The sequence below is a fragment of the Eutrema salsugineum genome, unplaced genomic scaffold (assembly GCF_000478725.1).
Source record: "Eutrema salsugineum unplaced genomic scaffold, Eutsalg1_0 scaffold_19, whole genome shotgun sequence".
NCBI classification, from domain to species: Eukaryota; Viridiplantae; Streptophyta; class Magnoliopsida; order Brassicales; family Brassicaceae; genus Eutrema; species Eutrema salsugineum.
The window spans coordinates 20619-43334 of NW_006256838.1; the positions used below are offsets into that span (position 1 = coordinate 20619).

Here is a 22716-nt window from a genome sequence, read left to right on the forward strand (position 1 = left end):
TCTTTTTTGTATACATCCCGAGTCGCGCGATCGTTCGTGACCTATCTTCCTCCTCTTTTCCCAAATCTGATTTCCCGCCAGTCGAAGAAACCTTCTCCATTTCATCTGAGGTAGGTTGATAAAAATTCCTCTCCATTCTCTTCCTATTTTCCGTTTTTTCTTCAGTTTTCATGTACCACTATTCCACACTCAGTATTTCTCGGAAACCAACGACAGATCACTCCGCAATTTGTTTCATCTTTGTGTTAATGGCCAGGCTGATTTTAGGTATTTCACAGTAGATTGATCTCGTAGCGTTACGGAGAGATGTCAAGAGTAACAGTGTGTGCGCGGTTTAGGCCACTAAGCTCAAAAGAGATTCGAGATCACAGGGATGGTAGTGGTGTCTGCGTTCGAGGCATCGACGCCGAAAACTTCGTTTTCCAAGTTTGTACTCGCCACGGTTCATCGTATTATATCTACTATGAGTATGGTAAAACCCTGCTCGACATTTGATTCTCGTCTCCTTATTGTGTCAAATTTTCTGCGTGTAGGATGACAAGGAAGATGAGTTTACATTCAGCCTAGATAGAGTTTTTTATGAGGACTCTGCCCAAGCTGCGGTTTATGAGTTTCTGGCTCTGCCAATCATGAGAGGTACTGTGCTTATGAACGATTAATACATTCTCTTAAGATGATGATCTATGTGCACCACTGCTGCTTGCTGAAAAAATCTGCCTGACACCAAATGTAATTTGAAGATGTAAAAAAGAGAGGATTGAGCTTCTTGTTGTTCCCGGCCTTGTATCTTACATCTCATCTTTCTAGTTTATGTCTACTTTCAGACGCTGTGAACGCTATAAATGGAACAATCATCACTTATGGTCAGGTTTGTTCGGGTCAACTCTTGTTTGAATGCATCCCTGAATATTCTTTCATTCTCGTTTTTATTAAGCTGTTTATAAGTTTTGGCAGATTTAGATTTCAATTTGATCGTTTAATTTTTATACTTGGCAGACAGGGGCTGGGAAGACATATTCCATGGAGGTCACCTAAAATATCTTGATATATATATACTGTTGATCTGTCCCTGTAGCACTATGACCTTGCCTTCTAAACAAAATTGGTTTTCTTCTATTGATCAGGGACCAGGCATCCAGGACTCTGATGAGCACAAAAAAGGATTACTTCCAAGAGTGGTTGATGGAATGTTTGAGCAAATCAGGTCGTCCAAAGATATGGCAAGATACACGGTTAAATTGTCTATGGTAGTGATCGTTATGCGCTTCTTTACACAAGTTTTCAACTCTCCTAACAAGCTCCCTGTATAAATAACTCAAGTACATTTGTCTCCTGCAGGTCGAGATCTACATGGAGAGAGTCAGGTAATGTGTATGCCTATAGTATTTTTTTTTTTTTCATCTAGGGTATAGCTGAGTAATAAATGAATATATGTCTCTGATTCTCTCAGGGACCTGTTGGATTTATCAAAAGGAAACATACAGATCAAAGAGAACAAAAATCAAGGAATACAGTTGTCAGGCGTTACAGAGGTTAGCATCGTAGTCTAGTGTCATCTGTAAGTGTTGCGAAAATATGTTACAGGGTAGGTAAGTTCTAATCATTCGTTGCTTCAGGTGCCTGTATCAGATTCGGCCGAGGCATTACAACATCTATGTGTAAGATAGCAGCTACCCTGACTTTCTTGATGTCCTAATACTGCCTTCTTATTTCTGATACTAATTGCCATTTCAGAGTGGTTTAGCTAACCGCGCAGTTGGGGAAACCCGTATCCTCTTAGCGTATTAGCACTTGTTCAGTGTTTCCATTTAAGGAATGGTGAGACTAATAATATGCTAAACCGAGCTAACCGGAAAGCTATAACCGATTGAGATTTGAGAGTCATCGTAAAGACTGTTTTCAGTTTAACAATGAACGACAGAAATGAATATGTCCAGCAGTAGAAGCCACTGCGCTTACTTGTTCACAATCCAGCAGGATTCAGTTAAAGATAAGAGGTAAAACTTTTTCACAATTAGACATACAACTGTGATGCTGTAATAGTGGAACTTATGTAAATATTTCTGCATGCTAATAGGGTAAAAACAGGAAAACTGATTCTTGTCGACCTGGCTGGCTCAGAGAAAGCAGACAAAACTGGAGCAGAAGGTAGGGTTCTTGAAGAGGCGAAGACGATTAATAAATCGCTCTCCGCCTTGGGGAACGTGATAAACGCGCTTACAAGTGGCTCATCTAACAAAGCAAATCACGTACCATATCGTGACTCCAAGCTTACTCGCATCCTACAGGATGCCCTGGTTAGTATCTCTTCTCAAGTCGATTCTATCGTATAATTTTCCAACCTACTTCTCAATTCTATTGTGGTTTCTCATGCCACAGGGTGGGAATTCGCGAATGGCACTGCTGTGCTGTTGCTCACCAAGCACTTCAAATGCATCTGAGACGCTCTCGACCCTCAGGTTTGGCATGAGGTATGGATCTCAGTGTTACACTAGATGGGAACGAAGGAACGTTTCCATGTTCCATGTGTTAGATTACTGAACGTCTTTAAGACTGATGTTTGTTTCCAATTACTGTACAGAGCAAAGCACATAAAAGCATCACCACGTGCCAGCGAAGTAAAATCGGCCAAGACACGGGAGGAACCCTCCTCCGAAACCAAAGATGAGAAACGTGGGAGGATCCTAGAGAAGGTTAAGTTTCTGTGACTGCCATTTCCTCATTCTGTCCAACTATCAGAGAATGGGATCTAGGAGAAACACATGCATTATTGTTGTTGTATACAGATGAAAGAGAGAATGAGCAACGAAGACATCAAAATGCTAGAAGAAGTGTTCATACAGGAAGGGATCATTTTCAGCCTAGATTCTATGGAAGAAGTGGACACAGCATACGAAGATACTGTATCAAAAACTGTAATATCCTTGCACCAAACCGTTGAAAAACTCCAAGTGAAAGTCAAAAAGGTAAACTATTGTGGAGGGGTTTGCAGGGATTCATTACATAATAGTAAATATAGTAATTGGAGAGTGGAGGCGTGGTCAATGATGCAAGCTGACCTGTCGTTTCCTGTTTGCAGTTAGAAGCAAAAAACAAGGGTATTCAGGAACAAGCGTTGCGAAATCACGAATCTGATAGGCTTGGAAGGATGTCAAGGTTCATCAGTTCTTGGTATGCATCATTTTTTACATCCTAAACATGATTTACTACCTTATTGAGTAGAAGACGTGGGCATGGTAGCTGGTAAAAGAGATAAGTTGCTGCTCTTTTGAGGTTGTGACAGATATTAACATTCAAAGTTATGGAACATATAAAGATTGAAGGATAAATTTTTTTTTAAAAAAAAAACTAGTAAAAAGAAGAATTACAATCTCAAATAGAAGAATATTTAGTAACGAGAGGTGTCAGGGAGAGGAGTGTCGTTGAGGAAGTGAATGAAGAGCGAAAGAGAGCGCTTTGGCTGGAAGCTGGGAACTTGATGACCAGCCCCTCTCACGGTGGCAAATGTCAGCTTCCCTTCGTACTCCTCTGTGTATCCTCCCACCTCTCCCCCTAGGTACCAGGGATGCCAAGCCGTTTGGGTGGTTAAATTCATCTTCTTGAGCGAGTACTTGGTGGACGTGACCGGAATTCTCCCGTCCGTATCTCCGCTGAACACCCAGACGCGGACGCCCTGACCCATCAGCTCCTTAATGAGAGGAATCACTGTGGTGGGACTGTCGTTCCACTTCTTTATCACACTGCTGCACGGCTGCCACTCGTAAGGCAGCTTAGTAGCGTTTGCGTGCAGGGCCGCCTGGACCTCCGGCCTGTTCAGGTAGGCCTGCACGTAATGGTCACTGCAGGGGTCGAAGTCCCTTATTGTGGTTCCTCTCTTGGGCCTACGAGTGAGCGTGGAGTTGAGGCACAAGGGAGCGTATATGTTGTAGATGTCCAGGTAATACGTGTCCATGTCGATTTGGTCCGACACCACCGCGCACTCATCTGTCATCACACTCGCAGACTCCGTCTTGAGATCGCAGCTACTCTTGAGTCTGACCAAAGAATCCTTGGAGATGAGCGCGTGACTCTCGAAAAAGTCGTACATGCCCATCAAGTCGGTCTCGTCGTTGATCACCGCATTTCCTATCAGAATGCCCTTGAGATTGAGGAAGCTCGTCGGGTGATGGAGAAGGATAGTATGTGCAAGCTGGGGAACATAGTGCCCTGCGTAGCTCTCACCGGCGATGTACAAGTCCCTGCCTTTGAACTCCGGGAACCTCTCCAGCCACTTGACCAAAAAGATGTAGTTATCGGCCGCCGTGTTCTTGTCCCCATGCTTCTCGTGATCCGACGTTGTGTTGGTGTACGAGAATCCAACTCCCGCCGGCGATTCTAAGAACAGCACGTTCGCAGCATTGTTCCATGCATATCGGTTTCTAAAAAGCGTTTTGCCGTCGCTGTGCACTCTGAACGGCCCAAGCTCTTGTAATGCTCCATACGCCAGTGACGAGCATCCCGGTCCTGTTTATTTCGTTATTTATTTCACCAACACAATATCAAATTTATACATAGTCACACACATATTTCTGTAATCAAAAATCTCGATTTTGTTCATAAGAGCTAATTTAACTGCTGTGCTATATCATCAATTGCCCGGTTGAACGAATAATATATATATATATATATATATTTTTTTATGAAACTATAGATACGTATTACGTAGTGGCTAAATAATTCAGCTGTGCTGTGCAACAAAGCACGCCGAGAATTCCTCGGCATGTGACATTTGAAACCCATCGAAAAAAGGCAACTCAAGTTTTCCAAATTGTCTTTTTTTTTTCTTTTTTCAATTTTTGATTGGCGCAGGCAGTCTACTCTACGGCTTTACATAATAAGATAATATCATATCAGTGTGACTGACAATAATTAGTTTAAAAAACAAAAAACAAAAACAGGCTAAGGCAATTGGCTCTTCTGGTATGGTCCTCACAATGTGAAAATCATTTCACATCTTATTATATAAACACAGAGAAAAAGACAGTCTCGAAAATCGTCGAGATCTCAAACTTAACATTCTTGTTCATTTCTTTTGCTACGTACTTAAATACATACATATTTTAAGTTATAAATGATCGTAAACCGAGATAATAAATTTATAGGATTGAAAAAGAAATATGCAGAAATGTGGTGTTTGTGAAGAAGTTTAATAAAGTTAGAAACGTACCGCCGTTGAGCCAGAGGAGGAGAGGAGAAGAATCGCTAGAGTTGAAGGAGGCTTGCACGAAATAGTAGAAAAAGGAACGCCCCGCGGATTCGTCGACGGTGACATAGCCGCCGTACTGGTCGAAATCAACGGGAGGCTGTCCGGGCAACCTCCGTATCAGATCTCTCTTTCGTAACTCCCTCTGGCTAACAACACTCCCGAGCGAGGACGGTTTCAAATCCTTAACCGCCTTGAAATGGGCTTTGTCCACGAGACCCACCCCTCGCTTCGACATGTAGAGGCGGCTCAGGGCGTGCACTTGGCTGCTGCATTCGATTTGAGGCGACAGATACACTAACAGCAACACAGATGCGACTACGGAACAGGCGTGTCCTTTCCCCATTCTCCGTATGTCTGTATCAGTAGTGAGGAGGAAGAGCAAAGAAAATGTTTTGAAGAAGAGACAGTTTATAGTTTAAATGAAACGGGTGTGTCTCGGTTTGGATCTTAAGACAGGCTTTGTTATTTCGGTCAAAAACTTCCAGTTCCAACTAAACGAATGATTGTTCTTTTTCAATTAGTATTGTTTTTTCTTTTCTTTTAACAACTTCATTCTCCATAACTAACCATGACTAATATATTTTAATTAATCTATGTTTCATGTAATAAAAGGTTGTGATTATTAATTTTCCCTGGAAACTGGGTGAACTATTTTAAATTTCGCGAGTTATAATACATACATGGCCTTGCTTATCGGTCTTCTGGAAAGAATAAAAAAAAAAAGAAAATCTTCATAGCAACTTATAAGTATAAAGAAATGGTCCACAGTATTCTTCTTTGTTTTTGGTTTCTTTTTATATATATAAAAAAAACTACTTATAACAAAACAAAATGCATTACCTTGATAGTAGATGTAGTCAAGTAGAGGTGGTATTTAGGAAATCTTTATTTTAAAAAAAAAAAATAAAAAATGTCAACGTATCGGAGCGATCATGTTATGCCATGTGACTGTGACTCGATTCTACAATCCCAAATTCCTAACGCTCACATTTTATTATTATTTCTTCGTGATATTTTTTCTTAAAATACAATTAACGAAAACACCGTTAATTAATTTACTTTAAGGATTCATCCACTCGGAAAAGAATAAGGCTCAAAAGTAAAGTAATAGTAGTATTTGTTTATCTATTTGAATCCCTCATTATTTTCCAAGTAAAATAAAAAAAAACCATTGATTTGCAGGAGTATAACACCCACATACTACAGACTACAGTAGTGGTCTAAATAACATACATTAGTTAGTCTGAAACTGAAAAATGTAAGAGAACGAGCCGAAGGTTTTCTACTTTTCTTGTACGAGCTCAGTGGCCAGATCCGATGTTTCAGCAAATACCTCTCCAGTTTCAACAATCCATTAGGCCATTGACCTCCATAAAATACAAAAATAAATCATATTCCCGTTGAATTATTTCGCACCGCATCATAGAATAAAAGACTTTTACAAAAAAAAAAAAAACTTTGAGAAAAAAATTTGGGATACCCACCGAAGAGAATTATTAAAACACCCTTCACAGCCCATTGGGGGTTTGCAAATTTATAACCAATATTGTTCAAACAAAATTATGGATGGGCCCATATTAGATGGGCCTCAAAGATTAGGTGACGTGTCATACTTACAATGGCTTTGAGGACCTTAGTGGAGTTTCCCAGATTACCCTAACTCATTTGAGGTAAAAGGACAGTTTCACCCCTCTCTCTAAATGGTAAGAAGATTCAGATGTTTTTTTTTTTTTTGTAATATCTCTCCTAATTTATATATCTTCCTCAAATAATATATTTTCCTAATTTTTATTTCTCGTTACTTTCTGACTATATTTTTACTCTTTGCTTCATTTTTTTTTTTAATTTGTTGTCCTGCCACATGTCACCCTATAATTGGTCATGTGATTTGTGCTTTAGTAATATATTTAGTAATATAAGGATTTATATATCTTCCTCAAATAATAATAATCAATCTAGTAAAATTACGTAACTCCTCCTCCGTCTTCAGATCCCAATTTACAAATACATCTTCACACCCTAATCCCATCCCATCTTCTTCATCCCCGATCGCCGATCCCGTTGATTTCCCTTCTCCACTATCATGGCTTGCATCAAGGGGGTGGGCAGATCCGCCTCCGTCGCCCTGGCTCCCGACGCTCCTTACATGGCCGCCGGAACCATGGCCGGAGCCGTGGATCTGTCCTTTAGTTCTTCCGCCAACCTCGAGATCTTCAAGCTCGACTTTCAGTCTGACGATCGCGACTTGACACTCGTTGGGGAAAGCCCCAGCTCCGAGCGCTTCAATAGACTCGCATGGGGAAGAAATGGATCTGGATCCGAGGAATTCTCCCTCGGTCTTATTGCCGGCGGCCTTGTCGATGGAAATATAGATCTATGGAATCCGCTTTCTTTGATCGGGTGCGTTTTCTCTGTGTTATCTTTACGAATTCCACTCTCTCTCTCTCTCTCTCTCTCTCTCTCTCTCTCTCCCTCCCCGTTTTTTTTTTCCTCAATTGCCATTTGTTGAATTTTCTTTGTTTCTGTGCGACGACCTGCCCACCAAGCTATGGTGTTGAATCCAGTAAAGACATTTGAGTGATCACCGTTTTCTTTTTATTCGCAATAGAAATTATAAAGGCACTTTTTGAAGCGAGACCAACCATTGTCTAGCTTGCTTTTTGGTTTCGAAATTTCATCTGGACAAGTCTAACTCGAACAACTGTCGCATTTCTCAGCTCCCAGTCCAGTGAAAATGCACTCGTTGGACATCTTTCAGTTCACAAAGGGCCCGTGAGTTGTATTTCTCTTCAAAGTTCTCTTTCTTGCTTAGCGCTGTTTTATTTTAACACTCCTCATTTGATGCTGTGTGCGTGCTACATTTCCTTGTATTTCAGGTTCGTGGTCTTGAGTTTAATGCTATCACCCCTAATTTACTTGCTTCTGGGGCTGATGATGGTGAAATTTGCATTTGGGATTTAGCAAAGCCTTCAGTGCCTTCTCATTATCCAATTCTGAAGGTAAACCATTACTTCTTACAAGTCAGCAATCTTTGTTTATCTTTTTTGCACATGCATTACTTTACTGTCGGAACTGCATTATAAACCGAATTTTTTTTAATCCTAGAGCATCTTAAACTTTATGAGGATCTTATGCAGGGTAGTGGTTCTGCTACGCAAGGTGAAATCTCCTTTATATCGTGGAATAGAAAAGTTCAACAGATATTAGCATCTACCTCATACAATGGATCTACTGGTGAGATTTAGGGTTTTTTCTCCCTTTCTCTATCTGGTTGATTAGTAGGTTCATTTCTGTCAACTCTAATTCTGCTTCTGCTCATCGGTTTTTTTTTTTGTTTGTTTCTCCCCAGTAATATGGGACTTGAGGAAGCAGAAGCCTATAATCAAGTAAGTATTCACTTTTAAAGTGATTTTACTGAGACGCTCTGTTCTTTTTATCAAAACCTTGATCTGGCTATTATCAATCAACAGCTTTGCAGATTCAGTTCGACGCCGGTGCTCTGTTTTACAATGGAACCCAGACATCGCTACTCAGATAATGGTAGCATCAGATGACGACAGTTCACCTACTCTGAAGGTAAGGAATCATTGAATGCCTTGCGTCATAACTCAAATTTGGTTACTTTAGTAATCTAAGGATTCCTTTATCAGCTTTGGGACATGAGGAATATAATGTCACCTGTGCGCGAGTTTACTGGACACCAAAGAGGTATTTTCAAATCATTGCTACAGAGATGCCTTTTCCAATGTTTCTTCTTTACCTTGGTTTCATTTTCTAGTGTTTACTTTAACCTATCGTTTTGTGGTGCCTTAATTTCATAGTCCTGCTGTCTTCATTCTTTCTAGTGTCAACATCTTGGTGAAATGTAGTGGTAATACTTCTTATCTTACAGGTGTGATTGCAATGGAATGGTGTCCAAGTGACAGCTCATATCTTCTTACGTGTGCTAAGGACAACCGAACTATTTGTTGGGACACTAATACAGCAGAGGTAGGGAGAAGAAAAAGATGAAAGATGCAGATGTGCTAGCTTTCATACGCTAATTAGTTAGCTAATCTTCATTTGACTGAACTTTTTCCAACTATATTAGATTGTGGCCGAGTTACCTGCTGGCAACAATTGGAATTTTGATGTTCATTGGTACCCAAAGATACCTGGAGTTATATCAGCATCTTCATTTGATGGGAAAATTGGCATCTACAACATCGAGGTATCTTGGTAGTTTTGTACTTCGGTATTTGTTAATGGTTCTGTGATAGATGAAAAGTAATGTAACGAGGCATTTAGAAGACGAAACTGTGAATCCAGCTTTATCGAATGTTTTCCCTTCCCTCAATTAAGTTAGATTTCACTTTCCCAGTTTGTTGCTCTTCTGGAGATAAAATGTTTTAGGGTTTAGTCTTATGCACTTTCCATTTGAGACCTTATTAACGAGACTTTTTGGAAACGTTAAGTCTCCCTTTTCCCCACCAAGAATATATTAAAAAAAACATGTATCCAACGCTTTTGGTGCAGGGCTGCAGTCGCTATGGTGCTGAAGAAAATACTTTTGGTACTGGTAATGTCATTTACCCATTCTGAATAATTTGTGTACCGTTGATTACTTTTATCATTCCTATGTTGGAGGATGGAATAGCACCAGAACCGACATCACTTCATATTATTCTCTTTATGCAGCTCCTCTAAGAGCACCAAAATGGTATAAGCGTCCGGTTGGCGCATCTTTTGGATTTGGAGGAAAGCTTGTATCGTGTCATGCAAAGGCCCCTCCAAAGGGTGCCTCGAGCATTCCATCTGAGGTAGGTATTTAGGGATGATACTGTCTTCTGTTATACCCCTTTCTTCGTCAATTCTTATTCGACTCATTGTCATGTTCAGGTTTTTTTGCACAGCCTGGTAACAGAACAGAGTTTAGTGAGTCGAACTTCTGAATTTGAAGCCGCAATAGAAAATGGAGATAAGACTTCTCTAAGGGATTTGTGTGAGAAGAAATCTAAAGAGACTGAGTATGCCATTCTTGTGTTTGAAAGTGTTCATATTCGCCCTTAACAAACTCATCAGACAGCTCAGTTTTCCTTTGTTTCAATTCACTGATTTCGCAGATCCGAAGAGGAGAAGGAGACGTGGGGCTTGCTGAAAATAATGTTTGAAGAGGAAGAAACTTCAAGGACAAAGTTGATCAGCCATCTTGGCTTTAGTTTGCCTTCTCAGGAAAAGGACCAGGCAGTAAATGGGCTCTTGTCGGATCTGAATGGCATTGGAGTAGAGGATACGGTGGCGCATGCACCGGAGCCTGAGGAAAGTAACGAGGCAGCTGCATTTGCTATGGACAATGGAGAAGACTTCTTTAACAACTTTCCTGCTAAACCGGATACACCCGTATCTACATCTGCGAAAGATTTTATGCCTCCTGACACAGATTTTGGTGCCAAAGAAGAAGAAACTCAAGAAATGCCAGAAGAAGAGGAAGAAAGTTCTGACCCAGTGTTTGATGATGCCATCCAGCGTGCTTTAGTTGTTGGTAATTACAAGGAAGCGGTGGATCAGTGTATATCTGCAAATAAGATGGCTGATGCTTTAGTTATTGCTAATGTTGGTGGTACAGCATTGTGGGAGAGTACTCGTAAGAGATATTTGAAGACGAGCAGTGCACCTTACATGAAGGTATCTATATATATTCCTTTCCAACTTGATATGTAGGTGAGTGCCATCTACATCCCTGTTTGTGGTCGCAAAGCCTCTATCTACTGTATTTTAATCTGTTTCAGGTTGTTTCTGCTATGGTGGACAACGATCTCACGAGCCTTATCAATAAAAGGTCACATAAGTTCTGGAAAGAAACGCTTGCTCTCCTCTGTACTGTAAGTTTCTTAAACTGGAGAAAGTAAGGAGTTTTGATACTGTTTATTATACATTTCAGTAATCTTAAAGGAAATGGGATCTGGCTTTTTATGTCTTACTCGATCAAAGTACTTTCTCCTATCACTTTAGTTCTTCTAACAATGTAATGTGATATGTTATTCCCGTTGGCTCATAAATCAAGATGAACAACTTGTCATTGTGACATGATGCATGCTAGTGCTACGTTATTCTGGTAAAACTGCTTTGTAACGAATGCTGCTCTTATATTCATTGGCAAACAGTTTTCACAAGGAGAACAATGGACCAGCCTGTGCGATGCCCTTGCCTTAAAGTTGATGGCTGCTGGTAACACTTTGGCTGCAGTTCTGTGCTACATTTGCGCAGGCAATGTTGACAGAACAGTAGAAATTTGGTCGAGGAGCCTTGCGAATGAGCGTGATGGACGATCTTATGCTGAACTTCTTCAAGTGTGTATCACTTTCCATGTATTGTGCATGTATTAAATTGGGCTTCTCTGCTCATATTCTTCTGCCTTTTTCTTTTGATAGGATCTTATGGAGAAGACTCTTGTCCTTGCTTTGGCAACTGGCAACAAAAGGTTCAGCGCATCTCTATGTAAACTCTTTGAGAGTTATGCTGAGATATTAGCCAGCCAAGGGCTTCTTACAACGGCGATGAAGTACCTGAAAGTTTTGGATTCTGGTGGCTTGTCACCTGAACTTTCTATACTACGTGATCGTATTTCTCTTTCTGCAGAACCTGGTTCGTAGGCAGTAGTGTTTTGATAAATTATTAAGAGAGTTCTGATGATAAAAATACGTATAATTTTATATTGCATCTGCAGAGACTAACACTGCAGCGTCAGGCAACACTCAGGCTCAGCTGCAAAACACCATGCCATATAATCAGGTCCTTTTTTTTTTCTGCAACAATCATTAAATTGGAACTTAGACCTCGCTGGAATCCATTTAGCTTTTACGGATAACATACTTACCCTTAATTCTTCTGTGGCTTAGGAGCCAACTCAGGTGCAACCAAACGTTCTTAGTAACCCATACGAAAGTCAGTATCAACAACCATATACTGATTCTTATGGTGGAGGATATGTCCCTTCAGCTTCACATCCACCCATGCAGCAAGCAACCATGTTTATGCCACATCAAGCTCAGCCGATTCCACAGGTTTCTGAAGTTTTGACTTTGTTACATTTCTTGTTTCTCATTCTTCGTTACCATAATGAATTAATGGTTAGACCTATCCGGCAGTTTTCAGATGTCTAGATCAGGACATTTTCCGTTTCTGTTATGTTTCTGTATAGGGTATTGGTCAAGTGTTTGAGATGAGGTGACCTATGGATTATATATGTGGTGCTCAAATGCGTAGTCTCTTCTTCTGTGTGAATATCTGATTCATAATTTCGGACGGAGTATATGTATCTGGTTCTATGACAAAAAAAAACACAAAATAATAGACTCCTCAAAACCGAACATTTCAGCCTCTAAACCCATGTGCGAAAAAGGGGATATAATCTAGACCTTTGCTTCAGTTCAGTTCTGTAGAATTTATTATATCCTATAGAGGTCGTTAGAAAAAGTTTGTTGTGTGGAAATATTTGGTTTGTTGTGTATGGATTTCTTGGGGTAACTTGCTAACAAGGGTGTGTATGTGCAGCCATCTTATCCTCCAGCTCCTGCAAGCAATCAGCCATCCATGAGAACTACTTTTGTTCCTTCAACTCCCCCTGCACTGAAGAACGCAGGCCAATATCAGCAGCCAACCGTATGTGAACTTTTGACTCATTGTGTTTGATGTTTCCCGCACTTTTAGTTTCACTAAGCTAACAGCTGTGTCATCAGGGACCGTCTAACAATGCATACCCTGTTCCGCCGGGTCCTGGTTCATATGTATCTTCTGGCCCTTCACAAGTTGGGCAATATCCTAACTCCAAGATGCCTCAAGTCGTTGCTCCAGGAGCTGGACCCATGGGATTTACGCCCATGGCAACTCCAGGAATTGCTCCAAGATCTGTTATAGGATCTGTGCAACCAGCAAGTCCTCCAACACAGCAGGCAGCTGCGCAGGTAGCCCCTACGCCTGCAGCTCCGCCACCAACTCTTCAGACCGCAGATACTTCCAACGTGCCAGGTATTGTTCAACGTGACATTAGCACCATTTATCTGTTTTTGTTTATTACTTAAAAAGAGTCAAATAATCACCCGCTGTAAAATTCCTGATCCAGCCCACCAGAAACCTGTGATAGCAACGTTGACAAGGCTTTTCAATGAGACATCGGAAGCACTGGGAGGCACACGTGCAAATCCTGCCAAGAAGCGTGAGATAGAAGACAACTCAAGAAAATTAGGTGCTCTGTTTGTGAAACTCAATAGCGGAGACATCTCCAAGAATGCTGCAGACAAACTCGCACAGCTATGCCAAGCTCTAGACAACCATGACTTCAGCGCAGCCCTTCAGATACAGGTAAGTTAGTGAACTGGGCTCTGGCTCCTTCCTATTAGGTGTTTAGTAGAATGAAATAATCAGTGTTTTTGACTCGGACAGGTACTTCTGACGACCAGCGAATGGGATGAATGCAACTTCTGGCTGGCAACACTAAAGCGGATGATCAAGGCCAGGCAAAATGTGCGGTGATTTTTTTGTTTCGCAAATTATATAAAAAATATTCACAGGAGAGACGTGTGTATCAGACTCCTTTTGCTTTCTTCTTAGTTTTTCCTTCTTCTCTCTTTTTTTTTTTTTTTCCTTTAAAAAACTCTCAGTTACCCACCCATTTCTTTAGCTAAGATAGATCAGATTGCTTGACATTCTCTCATGTTTTTGATGTTACCTTACCGGACGAGTTTTTGTTTGTCTCTCTTCTGTTGTTCTACGAACCAAGTTTTTTTTTTTTTGGGGTTAGATTTACTACTACAGTTTGTTGTTTTATTATAATATATAATTTGGAACATGAAAGGCAGCTCTGTCAAACTATATGGGTAAAATGCTACAAGGGTGAAAAAGAGAAAGAGTGGCCGAGCGCGAGAAGGATTTTTCGGAGCAACGCGCCTACCGCTGCGTACTCCGCGAAGGCATTGCGGTCGATCTTGCACCTCTGAAATTCCGGGAAGAAGAAGAAGACCCCAGTGGAGAAGACGAATAGGACCGTCAGAGTCCGAGCCAGGGGGGTTGGAAGTCTACACCACCTTGTGATAAGGGCCTTCTTGAGGGCGATCTCGGCCATGGTGCAGAGTCCATGTAGGAGGAAGAAAAACATCATCCCCCAGGAGGGCCTGAGCCTCCCCATGTAGAAGAATAAGAGCTCGTGCATTATCCCCGATACCACGAACGTGGCGAACGCCGCGAGAGCCGAAGCCCATTTCCTAGGGAGCCCGAGCACCAACCACCGTAGCACCGGCTCGTACACGGTCGGGCGCAGGATCTCACTGACCATCAGGTTCCATCGTCTGCCCCAGAAATCCTGAAGCGAGGTGGCCAGGTAGGGCTCGTTGAACTGAGGCTCCAACTCCAGGCTGGAGGCGGCTCTAACCAGGGAGGCGGTGACGGCTAGGATGAGGTCGAGGGAGAGATACATGTTGAAGCCGTAGAGCAAAAGCACGGCTTTTTCGGGGAGGAGGTGGATGTAATGGAAAGATCTGATGAGGAGAAGCAAGAGGAGCCCCTTTAGTCCATAAAACAGAGGACCCTCTCTCGTGCTCTGCTGCTTTGTTGGATCATCAAGCTGCTGCTGCTGCTGCTGCTGCTGAAGCTTGATTGGGAAGCAGGAGAGGAGCAAGAAGAGAGGGAGTGAGGGAGTAGTGGAGGAGAGAGGACCCTTTCCAAAAGCGAATAGAGAGAGCTTGAAATTGGCGAGCCAAGAGATGAAGAAACCAGTGGTCCCGATCATATGCACAGTGGTTAGATGGAGCGGAACCAATAAGAAAACGAGCATCACCGGAGCCAAAAGAACCAGCCTCTTGACTCCCTTGTCGACCAATCTTCCAACAGCGAAACAGTAACACAAGGACACCATCACCAAACCCCACGCCTCTGTCAGCTTCTTCGCTTCATGGCTCAGCACCACCGCCATCTCTTCTTCTTCTCCAAGGGCTCTGCTCTCCGTTCAATTTCTCGTTTAAAAAATAATCAGATTCTCGTTTCTTTTTTTGTTTTTTTCTTAGGTGTTCAAGGGCGAGATCTGGATTGGCAATTAATTCAATATTACATATTACTTTTTTTTTCTCCAGGGCCTATATGTTTATTTATACTGTAAACAAAGTTGACAGTTTCTTCTTTCTTCTTCCTAGCTTTTAAGTAATTGACATTTAAGAGTTGGCAACTGCAACGTAAGCACTATAACCTCTTCAGGCATTTTTGAAGCGAGACCAACCATTGTCTAGCTTGCTCTTTATATTACTTTAATTAAAGCTATATAAAGAGCAATTGATAAATGTAAAAAAATGTGTGGTTTGGAAATGCGAAGTGGACGTGCGTAATATAAAAATTGCAATGAGAGAGAGCCCTCTAAAAATTGTTCCAAGATATACATACAATATGCAGCAGAGCATGATTGATGATTCGATCGGTTATTTCTAACAAACTTTAAAAGAGAGAATCAAAATATCCAAGATTTACAACTCAACCGTGCAACCAAACGTTCTTAGTAACCCATACGAAAGTCAGTACCAACAACCATACACTGAATCTTTCGTAGTTGGTCTCTGTCGTTTTGCCAAGTACTACCGCATACGTATAAATGTGGGTATATCTGATAATAACTGTCAAAAAAAAATCGTCTTTGGGTCTATTGGGCCTGAAACTCAGCATAAAAGTCCACATACAGTAGTTAGAGCCCAACACAGAGGAAGAATATAATAAGTTCGTCCTCCTCTTGTTTTGGTTTCTTCTTCGCTGAGATCTCGGATCCTTAATAACTAATTGATTATTACAGTGATTGATTGGAATTCGGGGGATATACACATTGCTATGTACAAGCTTCTGACAAACCCTAATTCATGAATCCATTTGGGTGGGTCATGACGAGTGTGAGATCCATTGTGCCTTTTCAAATATCCTCTGGCCTGGCGCTAGCATTGCCAATGGATCGTATCTCGACTTTCTCCGCACAAAATCTTCCCACTTGGGACCGAAATGGCTTCTCCACTCTCGTCTTGTTGTGTAATGTGGCAGATATTGCTTCAACCCAAAACCTTGTGCTTGGCTGAATTCGAGTATTCTTTGGTTCCGCTTTAAGATGTGCTCCACTCCATCCTTCCCCGTCGACCCTGGAACCGCCGACGTCAGGATCGCCACCAAGTAAAATATCTCTTCCTCCGGCGTTACTGCTGAAGTTCTATTGTCCCACCTGACAAAAATACAGGTTAAAGCTTCTTTTCTTTGTTTTTCTTTGGTCTATCATCAACTCTCTGTATCTGACTGTGTCTTACTTTGATTTGTTCACTGGGTAGACGATGACTGGACCGTTGCTTGTGTCGGTTAGGATGCTTCCGAAAACACCTTTTGCAAAATCATTCACTCTGCTTCTTGGAACTAGGAGATTCAGCCATGGATGTGGAACTTCCCATTGCCCTTTCGATCGAAGTTTCTTCTCAGACACATGTACCCTGTCCAAGAATTCTTCATATGTTACCTCCGTTGAAAACAGTGTCGACGAGACGTAGCTTAGTTCAGATAACCATTCTTTCACTTCCTGGAGTGTTCAAAACAAGATAGAGATAAATGATATTCAGTTCCATCTATCACGGAGCTCATCATGCTTTGTAAGTCAACATTTAGCTATCTGCTTCTACCTGGTTCATCACATCTTTGTTATCATCCATCTTAAAGTACTTTCCCACTTCCAGGCAATACAGAGTCCTCCCATCAGATTTGAATTGGCTGGCTTGTAAAGGGTCTTCTGGGGTGAAGGATAACCTCCAGTTGTTCAGGAGGCCTGTCCGGTTTATTATCACAAACCCTTCAATGTAATCGAATCTTTTATCTGCCGAAATCAGACGCTCTTGGTCCTTGGCAAAAGCAGAGAAATCCAGGTACAACACTCTCATCCATTTAACCTGTCCATCAGTCCAGAGCTGTATCAGTTTTGACACATTTTTTTTTCTATACATATACACTTTATAGAGGTCTAAGTTTCTTATTTACCATGGCTGGTGCTGGTTCCAATGCTATTCTCGCCCGTGTTATGATGCCAAACTGACCTAACCCACCAAGAACACCATGAAATAGGTCGCTGTTCTGCCTCTCTGAACAGTTCAAGATCTCGCCTTTTCCTGCAGCCCCTAGGCATGACACTAGTGAGTATACGTGTACATAGGGTTTAGGGTTTAGCAGTCAACATGTAGTCTACGCTTTCGAAACAATATCACGGAACTAACCTGTCACAACCTCCAATTGATGAACATTGCTGATTTGTGGTCCATGTCGGAATGCCTGGCCGCTGATTCCAGCATTGGACAGAGTACCACCTACAGTTAAATGTAGGTAATCCGTCCATGATTTTGGTGCAAGCCCGGACTTGAGGGTCTCATGCAAAATGTTTATCCAAAGCTCACCACCAGACACATCAACATATGGAGTAGGAGCACCCACACTGTGGACCTGCAGCTTCTGGGGCTGGAGTGATTCCATGTGGATAACAATTCCATGTCTTGTTTGTGCTTGGCCTTGGAGTGAATGTCCACGACCTCTCGCTGCCACTGTAAGCTGTGAATGATGTCCCATCATCCAGATGTATCGTATCGCTGAGGCGATGTCGCTGACAGATTTGGGATGTAAGACCGCCAAAGGAAGCAATTGGTATCGATTTCCAAAATCTTTGGAGGCGTGATGGATATCTTCGAACTCCAAGTGGCCTACTAGGGGAAGCGCCTTCAACGGAGAAATGCTGCTAGAGAAGCAGCAAGCTAACCTGAAGGCTATGCACGTGAGTAGTAAGGTGGTGAAACTTCTTATTATAAGCATGTTCCTCTTCCCGATGAGGCATGCATGTAGATAGCTCATGTGGACTCTTGTTTCCTGATAGAAAAGATTATTGAATCCAAAAGTGGAAAAGGGTTTGATCTTATAAGAGGCTGAAGGCCGAGGCAACCAATCTTTTTGGTTGTGAGAATCCGAATGGGGACTTGGCTGTCTACACAAAGGGTTATAAATAGCTTTAGAATTGTTCAATTTTTAGTTGAGGCCTTTCTCTTTCTTTGTTTGGCAGAGAGAAGCCATAAAGGAGGTTGTGCCTAGTTGAAGAAAAAAGTCACAAGAAAGAAAGATCTCACGAATCTTTTATCTTTTCATAACAGTTACACCCACAATATTGGCTTTTTCGAAGGAAGGCAGACAAGATCACACCATAACACTTTTACTTTGAAACTTACCATATGAAGGATTCCTTATTTATCCTCTTATCCCATATTTTTATCCCTTTTTCTAGTCGTAGGCATGGTATTGCTTTTTAGGCTGAGATCTATTACTATTATATGTGATTGTATTCCTCCACACTTATTTCAGGCTTTTTGACTCGGATGAAACTCAAAAGGATTGGTTTCTGATTCGTTTGTGAGAAAAAGAATGGTGATCACTGAACTGAGGGGGTCAGGGGACGTGGAACGAAAGAAATCCGTGTGCTCTCTGTAGGAAATTAGGAGGCAATTTCAGTCATGATGGGACCCAACAACACAATCCTTGTAACGCAAGAACTAAATGAGGCTGTGACAGCACAAAGCAAAGCAACCAATGAGTGAGTCTTTCTGTTACTCTGATTTATGGCCTTCCATTGCAGCTAGCTGACAAAACTAAACGAATCATCTCTTCTTTTCCTAAATCCTCGTGATTATGAGATTAGCTTTGAATTGTGTTTTAGTTTACTTTTGCTAAACATCCGGCAGGTGGATAACAGAGAGGGACTCACTGCTTCTTCCGACAGAATCATCTCGGATGGTCCGTTTTATATTAATTTGTTTGCTTGGGGTTAATTTGTCCATTTTTTTTTTTTAAAGTATTATTATCTATTTGGTAGAGTTACATTCACTTTTCCTCAGAAGAGTAGTGATCATCTTTGGAAATAATCAATGAGCTACGATGTCACCAAGGAGATCGTTTCTCTTGATTGTAACCTGAGAAGTATAGAGTCTAATGGAAGGATTACAAAAAAGAGAGAGAGAGAGAGAGAGAGAGAGAGAGAGAGAGAGAGAGAGAGAGAGAGAGAGAGAGAGAGAGAGAGAGAGACTGGTGGCAAAAAGGTGTGGCCAAATGAAGATTGTGCACCCAATAGAAATCTCGGGTGTAGTTGTAGGGTCAGAGAGATGAGATTGGGTTTTCAGAGTTTGACCAGTCCGGTTTTAAACAGTGAAGAAAGAAGTTGGGCTCTTCTCAACTAATTGGTGCGGTGGTGGGCATGGTGTGAACTGAAAACAGAGTTGGTGGGAATGGTTGGTCTCTAGAAGGAGAAGCGACCAGAGAGCACTAGCGAGAGACTCGTGGGGCATAGCTTGTCCCAAAGCAATCTTGGTCCCAATATATATTATATATATTATATATGCATTTGAACATTTGTCAGCCAAAGGGTCGAAGGGACGGCTGTGGTGGTGTGTGATTGAAGTGGACTGGTCCACGACTGTGACGCCTCTGCTGACTTGTCAGCTTAAACTCTCATTGGTGCTTCCTTCCACCTTCACGTGGCTTTGTTCCCATTAACATTTTTTCTTCCAAAAACAAAATTTAAAAACATAAAGTATGTGTATGTGTGTGTGTGTCGTTCTACCATTTTATATGATTTTATATGTTTTTCATAGAAAAGAGACTTGTAGGATCCGCGTCTTACTGCCTTTGAAAAACACAAACCACACGAGTTTTGTGTGATCGATCGATCATCTTTTGATGTTCCACTCAGAAAAGTCAAAGGCTCACGAGCTTCTCTGCGAAAAGCCTCGTTGGGTCAGAATGGGCCACTCTCTTAGCCCGTTAAAGTAGATTAACTGGGGCTAAAATATGATTGGGAATTAACGGCCCACTTGAAGACAGATAAATGGGAGTCTAAACCCACATAAAGGGCTACAAAGGAGTGTGAGCCCACGCATATGACAGAGTAGCAATTTGATTCAGAATTAGAAACAACGGTTCGATCGTTGACCAGTACCATGTAGGATTAAGTACACAAGTGTATCATCTATAAACGCACGAGTGATCATATCAATAGAAATCAGCATTTCCGCATAAATACTTAGGATGCAATATAGTATACATATGTATCTCTCGATGGTTCAGCTTTTTTTTTCAGACGTCTTAATTGGTCTAGTACAAAAAAAAAAAACCCCATAAAAGATTATAAGACCCATCACTATCTCTCATGTTTCAGATCCGTGTGCTTGTATTCGTTTGTGATAGGTGAGGTTAAGGTTTCTGTTTTTATGTCAGAGAATTTTTTTAAAAAAATATACTCTTTTTTTTTCTTTGGAATATGATGAATCGTGTGTGGTCAGAAGAGCAGCCTCCTACGCAGCGAGTGGGAGCTCTTAAGAGCAGCCATATGGAGTATGGTTTCACCGATGAGATCTTTGAAAAGGAGCCTCTCGATGTCAAGAACCGCTTCTGACATCTCCACCTGACAGTCTCGCCACCGGTCCTCTGATAGGTCTCTTCCCAGGACGCCGCAGACGTATCCGGCCAGGTCGTCTTTTTCCTCCGTCGACGACCTTTTCATTCTTATCTTCTGAAACTCGGACCAGATCACCTGCATGTTGTCAGCCTCTGCCACCATTCTCCACGGCGGCAACCTCCTTATCCGCCCCAAGATCTCCTGCACGGCGTCGAAGATGAGCCTTCTCTCCTGTGCTGCGGCTCCGGAGGCGCGTTTGCCTTTGAGGTATCGCTGCTTTTCCAGCACCGAGAAGATGTCCGACTCTTGTGGTAGGCAATCGGAGGCTCGGAGGATGTCGGAGATGTATACATATTCAGAATCCGAAGAGGATATTGATGACATTGACAACAACTCTTGCTCTGTTTCTGTCAAGAGAGTAGCTGTGAAGTCAAGACTGCGTTTGATGACTGGGGATGGAGACGAGTCCTCGTGGTAGAGTGAGGCGTCAAGAACAGAGACCGGACTCGGCTGTGACTCAACCATGTCGGCTATATTGTGGAGCAGCTTGTCGCATCGCTCCAATAAAGTTTTCCCTTGTCTGTGATACTCATCCACCTTCCAGTACATCTGCACCATCATCGAATCACTCTAAACTTATCATCTCACTTGAGTTCAATATTATGGTGTTGTTTTGTGTTACCTCTTCCGGAGAGCCTGGTGGCGTTGTGAAGCATTCGTCCTCGAAGGATCCGCTTGGATTGATGGTCCTGAGTGGTTCAGGTCTCCTCCGCCAAGAAAGGAGTGGAGAGTGAGTCCTCTGCTGCTGCGGCTGTTCCTTGAGAGTTGGTCTTCTGTTAGGAGTCTTGACGACGCTGTTTTCACCTGTGCTCCTCCGACTCCGCCTGGGGCTTCCCGACGGTGGGGATAGTTGAGATCTGATGCCAAATGGGGGTGGTTTGATCGGAGATTGATGTACGAGGTTCCTGTTTGTTGAAGAGTGCAACAGCCCTTTGAGCCTAAGAGCTTCGAGAAGTTGCTTAAGGGTTTCGAGATCAGTGGTGTTGGGAGCTTCGAATCCACACTTGTGCCTGGGGAAGAAATCCAAAAAGCTATTTCGGTGTCTTTGAGGGGCTGGACTTGGAGGAGCTCTTGCGATGCTCGACGGGTTTTGAGAGCTGATGAAGGTGTCGAGAAACCCGTACTCTCTGCTGCTGACCCTCGACTCGGAAGCAGATCTCTGCAGGGAATGTGAGCAGCTGGGCAATGCCTCTAATCCCATGAGCCGTGCAATCACGCTGGGTGACCCTACTGACTCCTCTTCTGTGACTGCGTGGCGAATCTGTCCCACGACGGCTCTGCTATCGAGGGAGAGCCTAGGAGCTTCTTTAGAGAACCTCCACGGTGACCTAGAAGAAGAAGAAGATCCTTGTTTAAACTTCATCACTGGGAGATTCGAATAGAAACTCTGCTGCTGTTTCTGGATCCCTCCTGAATCCACTGCGGAGCTTGCAGGTTCAGATTCAGCAGTTAGCACTGGAGAAGAGGAGGGGCAGAGTCGTCTGGGCAATGCGAAGCGTTTGGGGGAGAGAAGATGAGGGCGATCGAAGATGTTGAAGAAGCCGGCCATGCAACCCCCGATTTGCGCTTTCTCCTCTCTTGTCTCCATTTTTTTTTTTTTTTCAAAAGTTTCTCTACTCAAAACATCATTTACAAACAAACAACTCTACTAACAATTTTTTTTTTTTTTTTTGGGTTTAGGGTTTAAAATAAGATGAGGAGAGAAAGGTGTCGTCTACTAACAGGGGAATGGAGAAGATGTGGACCCTACTACTGTTGACCGATATCACGTGCCAAACAGTCAACAATGACACGCGACAATGCATAAGTAACTATGACTGTTGCTATGTTCCTATGGCTCACGACCCCTCCCCACCCACAGCTTTGGTAATAAAGAACCAATTCCGCGACCGAAGCGGCTGCGTTTGAGGTTGTGGTTGACTGACGCTGACGCACCATCGAGTATTCA

General features: G+C 42.3%; 6 protein-coding genes and 1 long non-coding RNA gene across 10 annotated transcripts; 3 read left to right on the plus strand and 4 right to left on the minus strand.

The window, feature by feature from the left end:
• Positions 1–59: 59 nt before the first annotated feature.
• Positions 60–3318, plus strand: LOC18020334 (kinesin-like protein KIN-1). Of its 3 annotated transcripts, none has more exons than XM_006402206.2 (16): positions 60–110; positions 257–426; positions 534–636; positions 825–868; positions 997–1026; positions 1125–1247; positions 1339–1364; positions 1451–1532; positions 1617–1658; positions 1735–1768; positions 1922–1997; positions 2078–2297; positions 2380–2471; positions 2582–2693; positions 2787–2966; positions 3080–3196. In XM_006402206.2, the coding sequence occupies exons 2-16, from the start codon at positions 307–309 to the stop codon at positions 3194–3196; spliced, it is 1401 nt and encodes a 466-aa protein (XP_006402269.1). In that variant the 5' UTR covers positions 60–110; positions 257–306. The 3 variants fall into 3 exon arrangements, with proteins under 3 accessions (XP_006402269.1, XP_024012856.1, XP_024012855.1); XM_024157088.1 differs by having other exon boundaries at positions 76–110; positions 268–426; XM_024157087.1 differs by lacking the exon at positions 60–110 and having other exon boundaries at positions 275–426; positions 3080–3318.
• Positions 3319–3388: 70 nt separating this feature from the next.
• Positions 3389–5646, minus strand: LOC18020330 (serine carboxypeptidase-like 40). The gene is made up of 2 exons (XM_006402207.2): positions 5207–5646; positions 3389–4503 (listed from the first exon to the last, which is right to left on the minus strand). The coding sequence occupies exons 1-2, from the start codon at positions 5586–5588 to the stop codon at positions 3389–3391; spliced, it is 1497 nt and encodes a 498-aa protein (XP_006402270.1). The 5' UTR covers positions 5589–5646.
• A 1565-nt stretch (positions 5647–7211) lies between these two features.
• On the plus strand, positions 7212–14010 carry LOC18020193 (protein transport protein SEC31 homolog B). Its single transcript, XM_006402210.2, has 22 exons — positions 7212–7645; positions 7963–8017; positions 8122–8244; positions 8383–8479; positions 8595–8631; positions 8716–8821; positions 8896–8953; positions 9138–9235; positions 9336–9455; positions 9761–9803; positions 9923–10044; positions 10124–10251; positions 10348–10909; positions 11014–11106; positions 11389–11574; positions 11656–11869; positions 11952–12016; positions 12124–12288; positions 12779–12886; positions 12964–13252; positions 13347–13585; positions 13667–14010. The coding sequence occupies exons 1-22, from the start codon at positions 7329–7331 to the stop codon at positions 13754–13756; spliced, it is 3315 nt and encodes a 1104-aa protein (XP_006402273.1). The 5' UTR covers positions 7212–7328; the 3' UTR covers positions 13757–14010.
• Positions 13852–15374, minus strand: LOC18020195 (acyl-CoA--sterol O-acyltransferase 1). Its single transcript, XM_006402208.2, has one exon. It carries the CDS (start codon positions 15189–15191, stop codon positions 14109–14111), a length of 1083 nt encoding a protein of 360 aa, XP_006402271.1. The 5' UTR covers positions 15192–15374; the 3' UTR covers positions 13852–14108.
• A 373-nt stretch (positions 15375–15747) lies between these two features.
• On the minus strand, positions 15748–18767 carry LOC18020194 (cytokinin dehydrogenase 6). The gene is made up of 5 exons (XM_006402211.2): positions 17497–18767; positions 17264–17391; positions 16912–17175; positions 16549–16811; positions 15748–16466 (listed from the first exon to the last, which is right to left on the minus strand). Exons 1-5 carry the CDS (start codon positions 18119–18121, stop codon positions 16136–16138), a joined length of 1611 nt encoding a protein of 536 aa, XP_006402274.1. The 5' UTR covers positions 18122–18767; the 3' UTR covers positions 15748–16135.
• LOC112087125 lies at positions 16172–19862 on the plus strand. Its single transcript, XR_002899905.1, has 5 exons — positions 16172–16481; positions 16570–16881; positions 16966–17151; positions 18623–18851; positions 19000–19862. It is a non-coding gene; the product is annotated as an uncharacterized LOC112087125 (long non-coding RNA).
• Positions 19863–20476: 614 nt separating this feature from the next.
• Positions 20477–22361, minus strand: LOC18020226. 2 transcript variants are annotated; one of them, XM_024157186.1, is made up of 2 exons: positions 21391–22361; positions 20477–21305 (listed from the first exon to the last, which is right to left on the minus strand). In XM_024157186.1, the coding sequence occupies exons 1-2, from the start codon at positions 22354–22356 to the stop codon at positions 20589–20591; spliced, it is 1683 nt and encodes a 560-aa protein (XP_024012954.1). In that variant the 5' UTR covers positions 22357–22361; the 3' UTR covers positions 20477–20588. The 2 variants fall into 2 exon arrangements, with proteins under 2 accessions (XP_024012954.1, XP_006402275.1); XM_006402212.2 differs by having other exon boundaries at positions 20477–21317.
• Between the last annotated feature and the right edge of the window lie 355 nt (positions 22362–22716).

Excerpts from the sequence above, each read along its gene's own strand:
- LOC18020334 (XM_006402206.2), top strand. The coding sequence starts at position 307 with ATGTCAAGAGTAACAGTGTGTGCGCGGTTTAGGCCACTAAGCTCAAAA. Across the intron at positions 1,027-1,124 it reads GGAAGACATATTCCATGGAG|GGACCAGGCATCCAGGACTC; the intron begins GTCACCTAAAAT and ends TCTATTGATCAG. Across the intron at positions 1,533-1,616 it reads AGTTGTCAGGCGTTACAGAG|GTGCCTGTATCAGATTCGGC; the intron begins GTTAGCATCGTA and ends TCGTTGCTTCAG.
- LOC18020330 (XM_006402207.2), bottom strand. The coding sequence starts at position 5,588 with ATGGGGAAAGGACACGCCTGTTCCGTAGTCGCATCTGTGTTGCTGTTA. Across the intron at positions 4,504-5,206 it reads CCTCCTCTGGCTCAACGGCG|GACCGGGATGCTCGTCACTG; the intron begins GTACGTTTCTAA and ends CGAAATAAACAG.
- LOC18020193 (XM_006402210.2), top strand. The coding sequence starts at position 7,329 with ATGGCTTGCATCAAGGGGGTGGGCAGATCCGCCTCCGTCGCCCTGGCT. Across the intron at positions 10,252-10,347 it reads AAGAAATCTAAAGAGACTGA|ATCCGAAGAGGAGAAGGAGA; the intron begins GTATGCCATTCT and ends CTGATTTCGCAG. Across the intron at positions 11,107-11,388 it reads CGCTTGCTCTCCTCTGTACT|TTTTCACAAGGAGAACAATG; the intron begins GTAAGTTTCTTA and ends ATTGGCAAACAG.
- LOC18020195 (XM_006402208.2), bottom strand. The coding sequence starts at position 15,191 with ATGGCGGTGGTGCTGAGCCATGAAGCGAAGAAGCTGACAGAGGCGTGG.
- LOC18020194 (XM_006402211.2), bottom strand. The coding sequence starts at position 18,121 with ATGAGCTATCTACATGCATGCCTCATCGGGAAGAGGAACATGCTTATA. Across the intron at positions 17,392-17,496 it reads TCAATTGGAGGTTGTGACAG|GAAAAGGCGAGATCTTGAAC; the intron begins GTTAGTTCCGTG and ends TAGGGGCTGCAG. Across the intron at positions 17,176-17,263 it reads TGGAACCAGCACCAGCCATG|GTTAAATGGATGAGAGTGTT; the intron begins GTAAATAAGAAA and ends ACTGATGGACAG.
- LOC18020226 (XM_006402212.2), bottom strand. The coding sequence starts at position 22,356 with ATGGAGACAAGAGAGGAGAAAGCGCAAATCGGGGGTTGCATGGCCGGC. Across the intron at positions 21,318-21,390 it reads CACCAGGCTCTCCGGAAGAG|ATGTACTGGAAGGTGGATGA; the intron begins GTAACACAAAAC and ends ATGATGGTGCAG.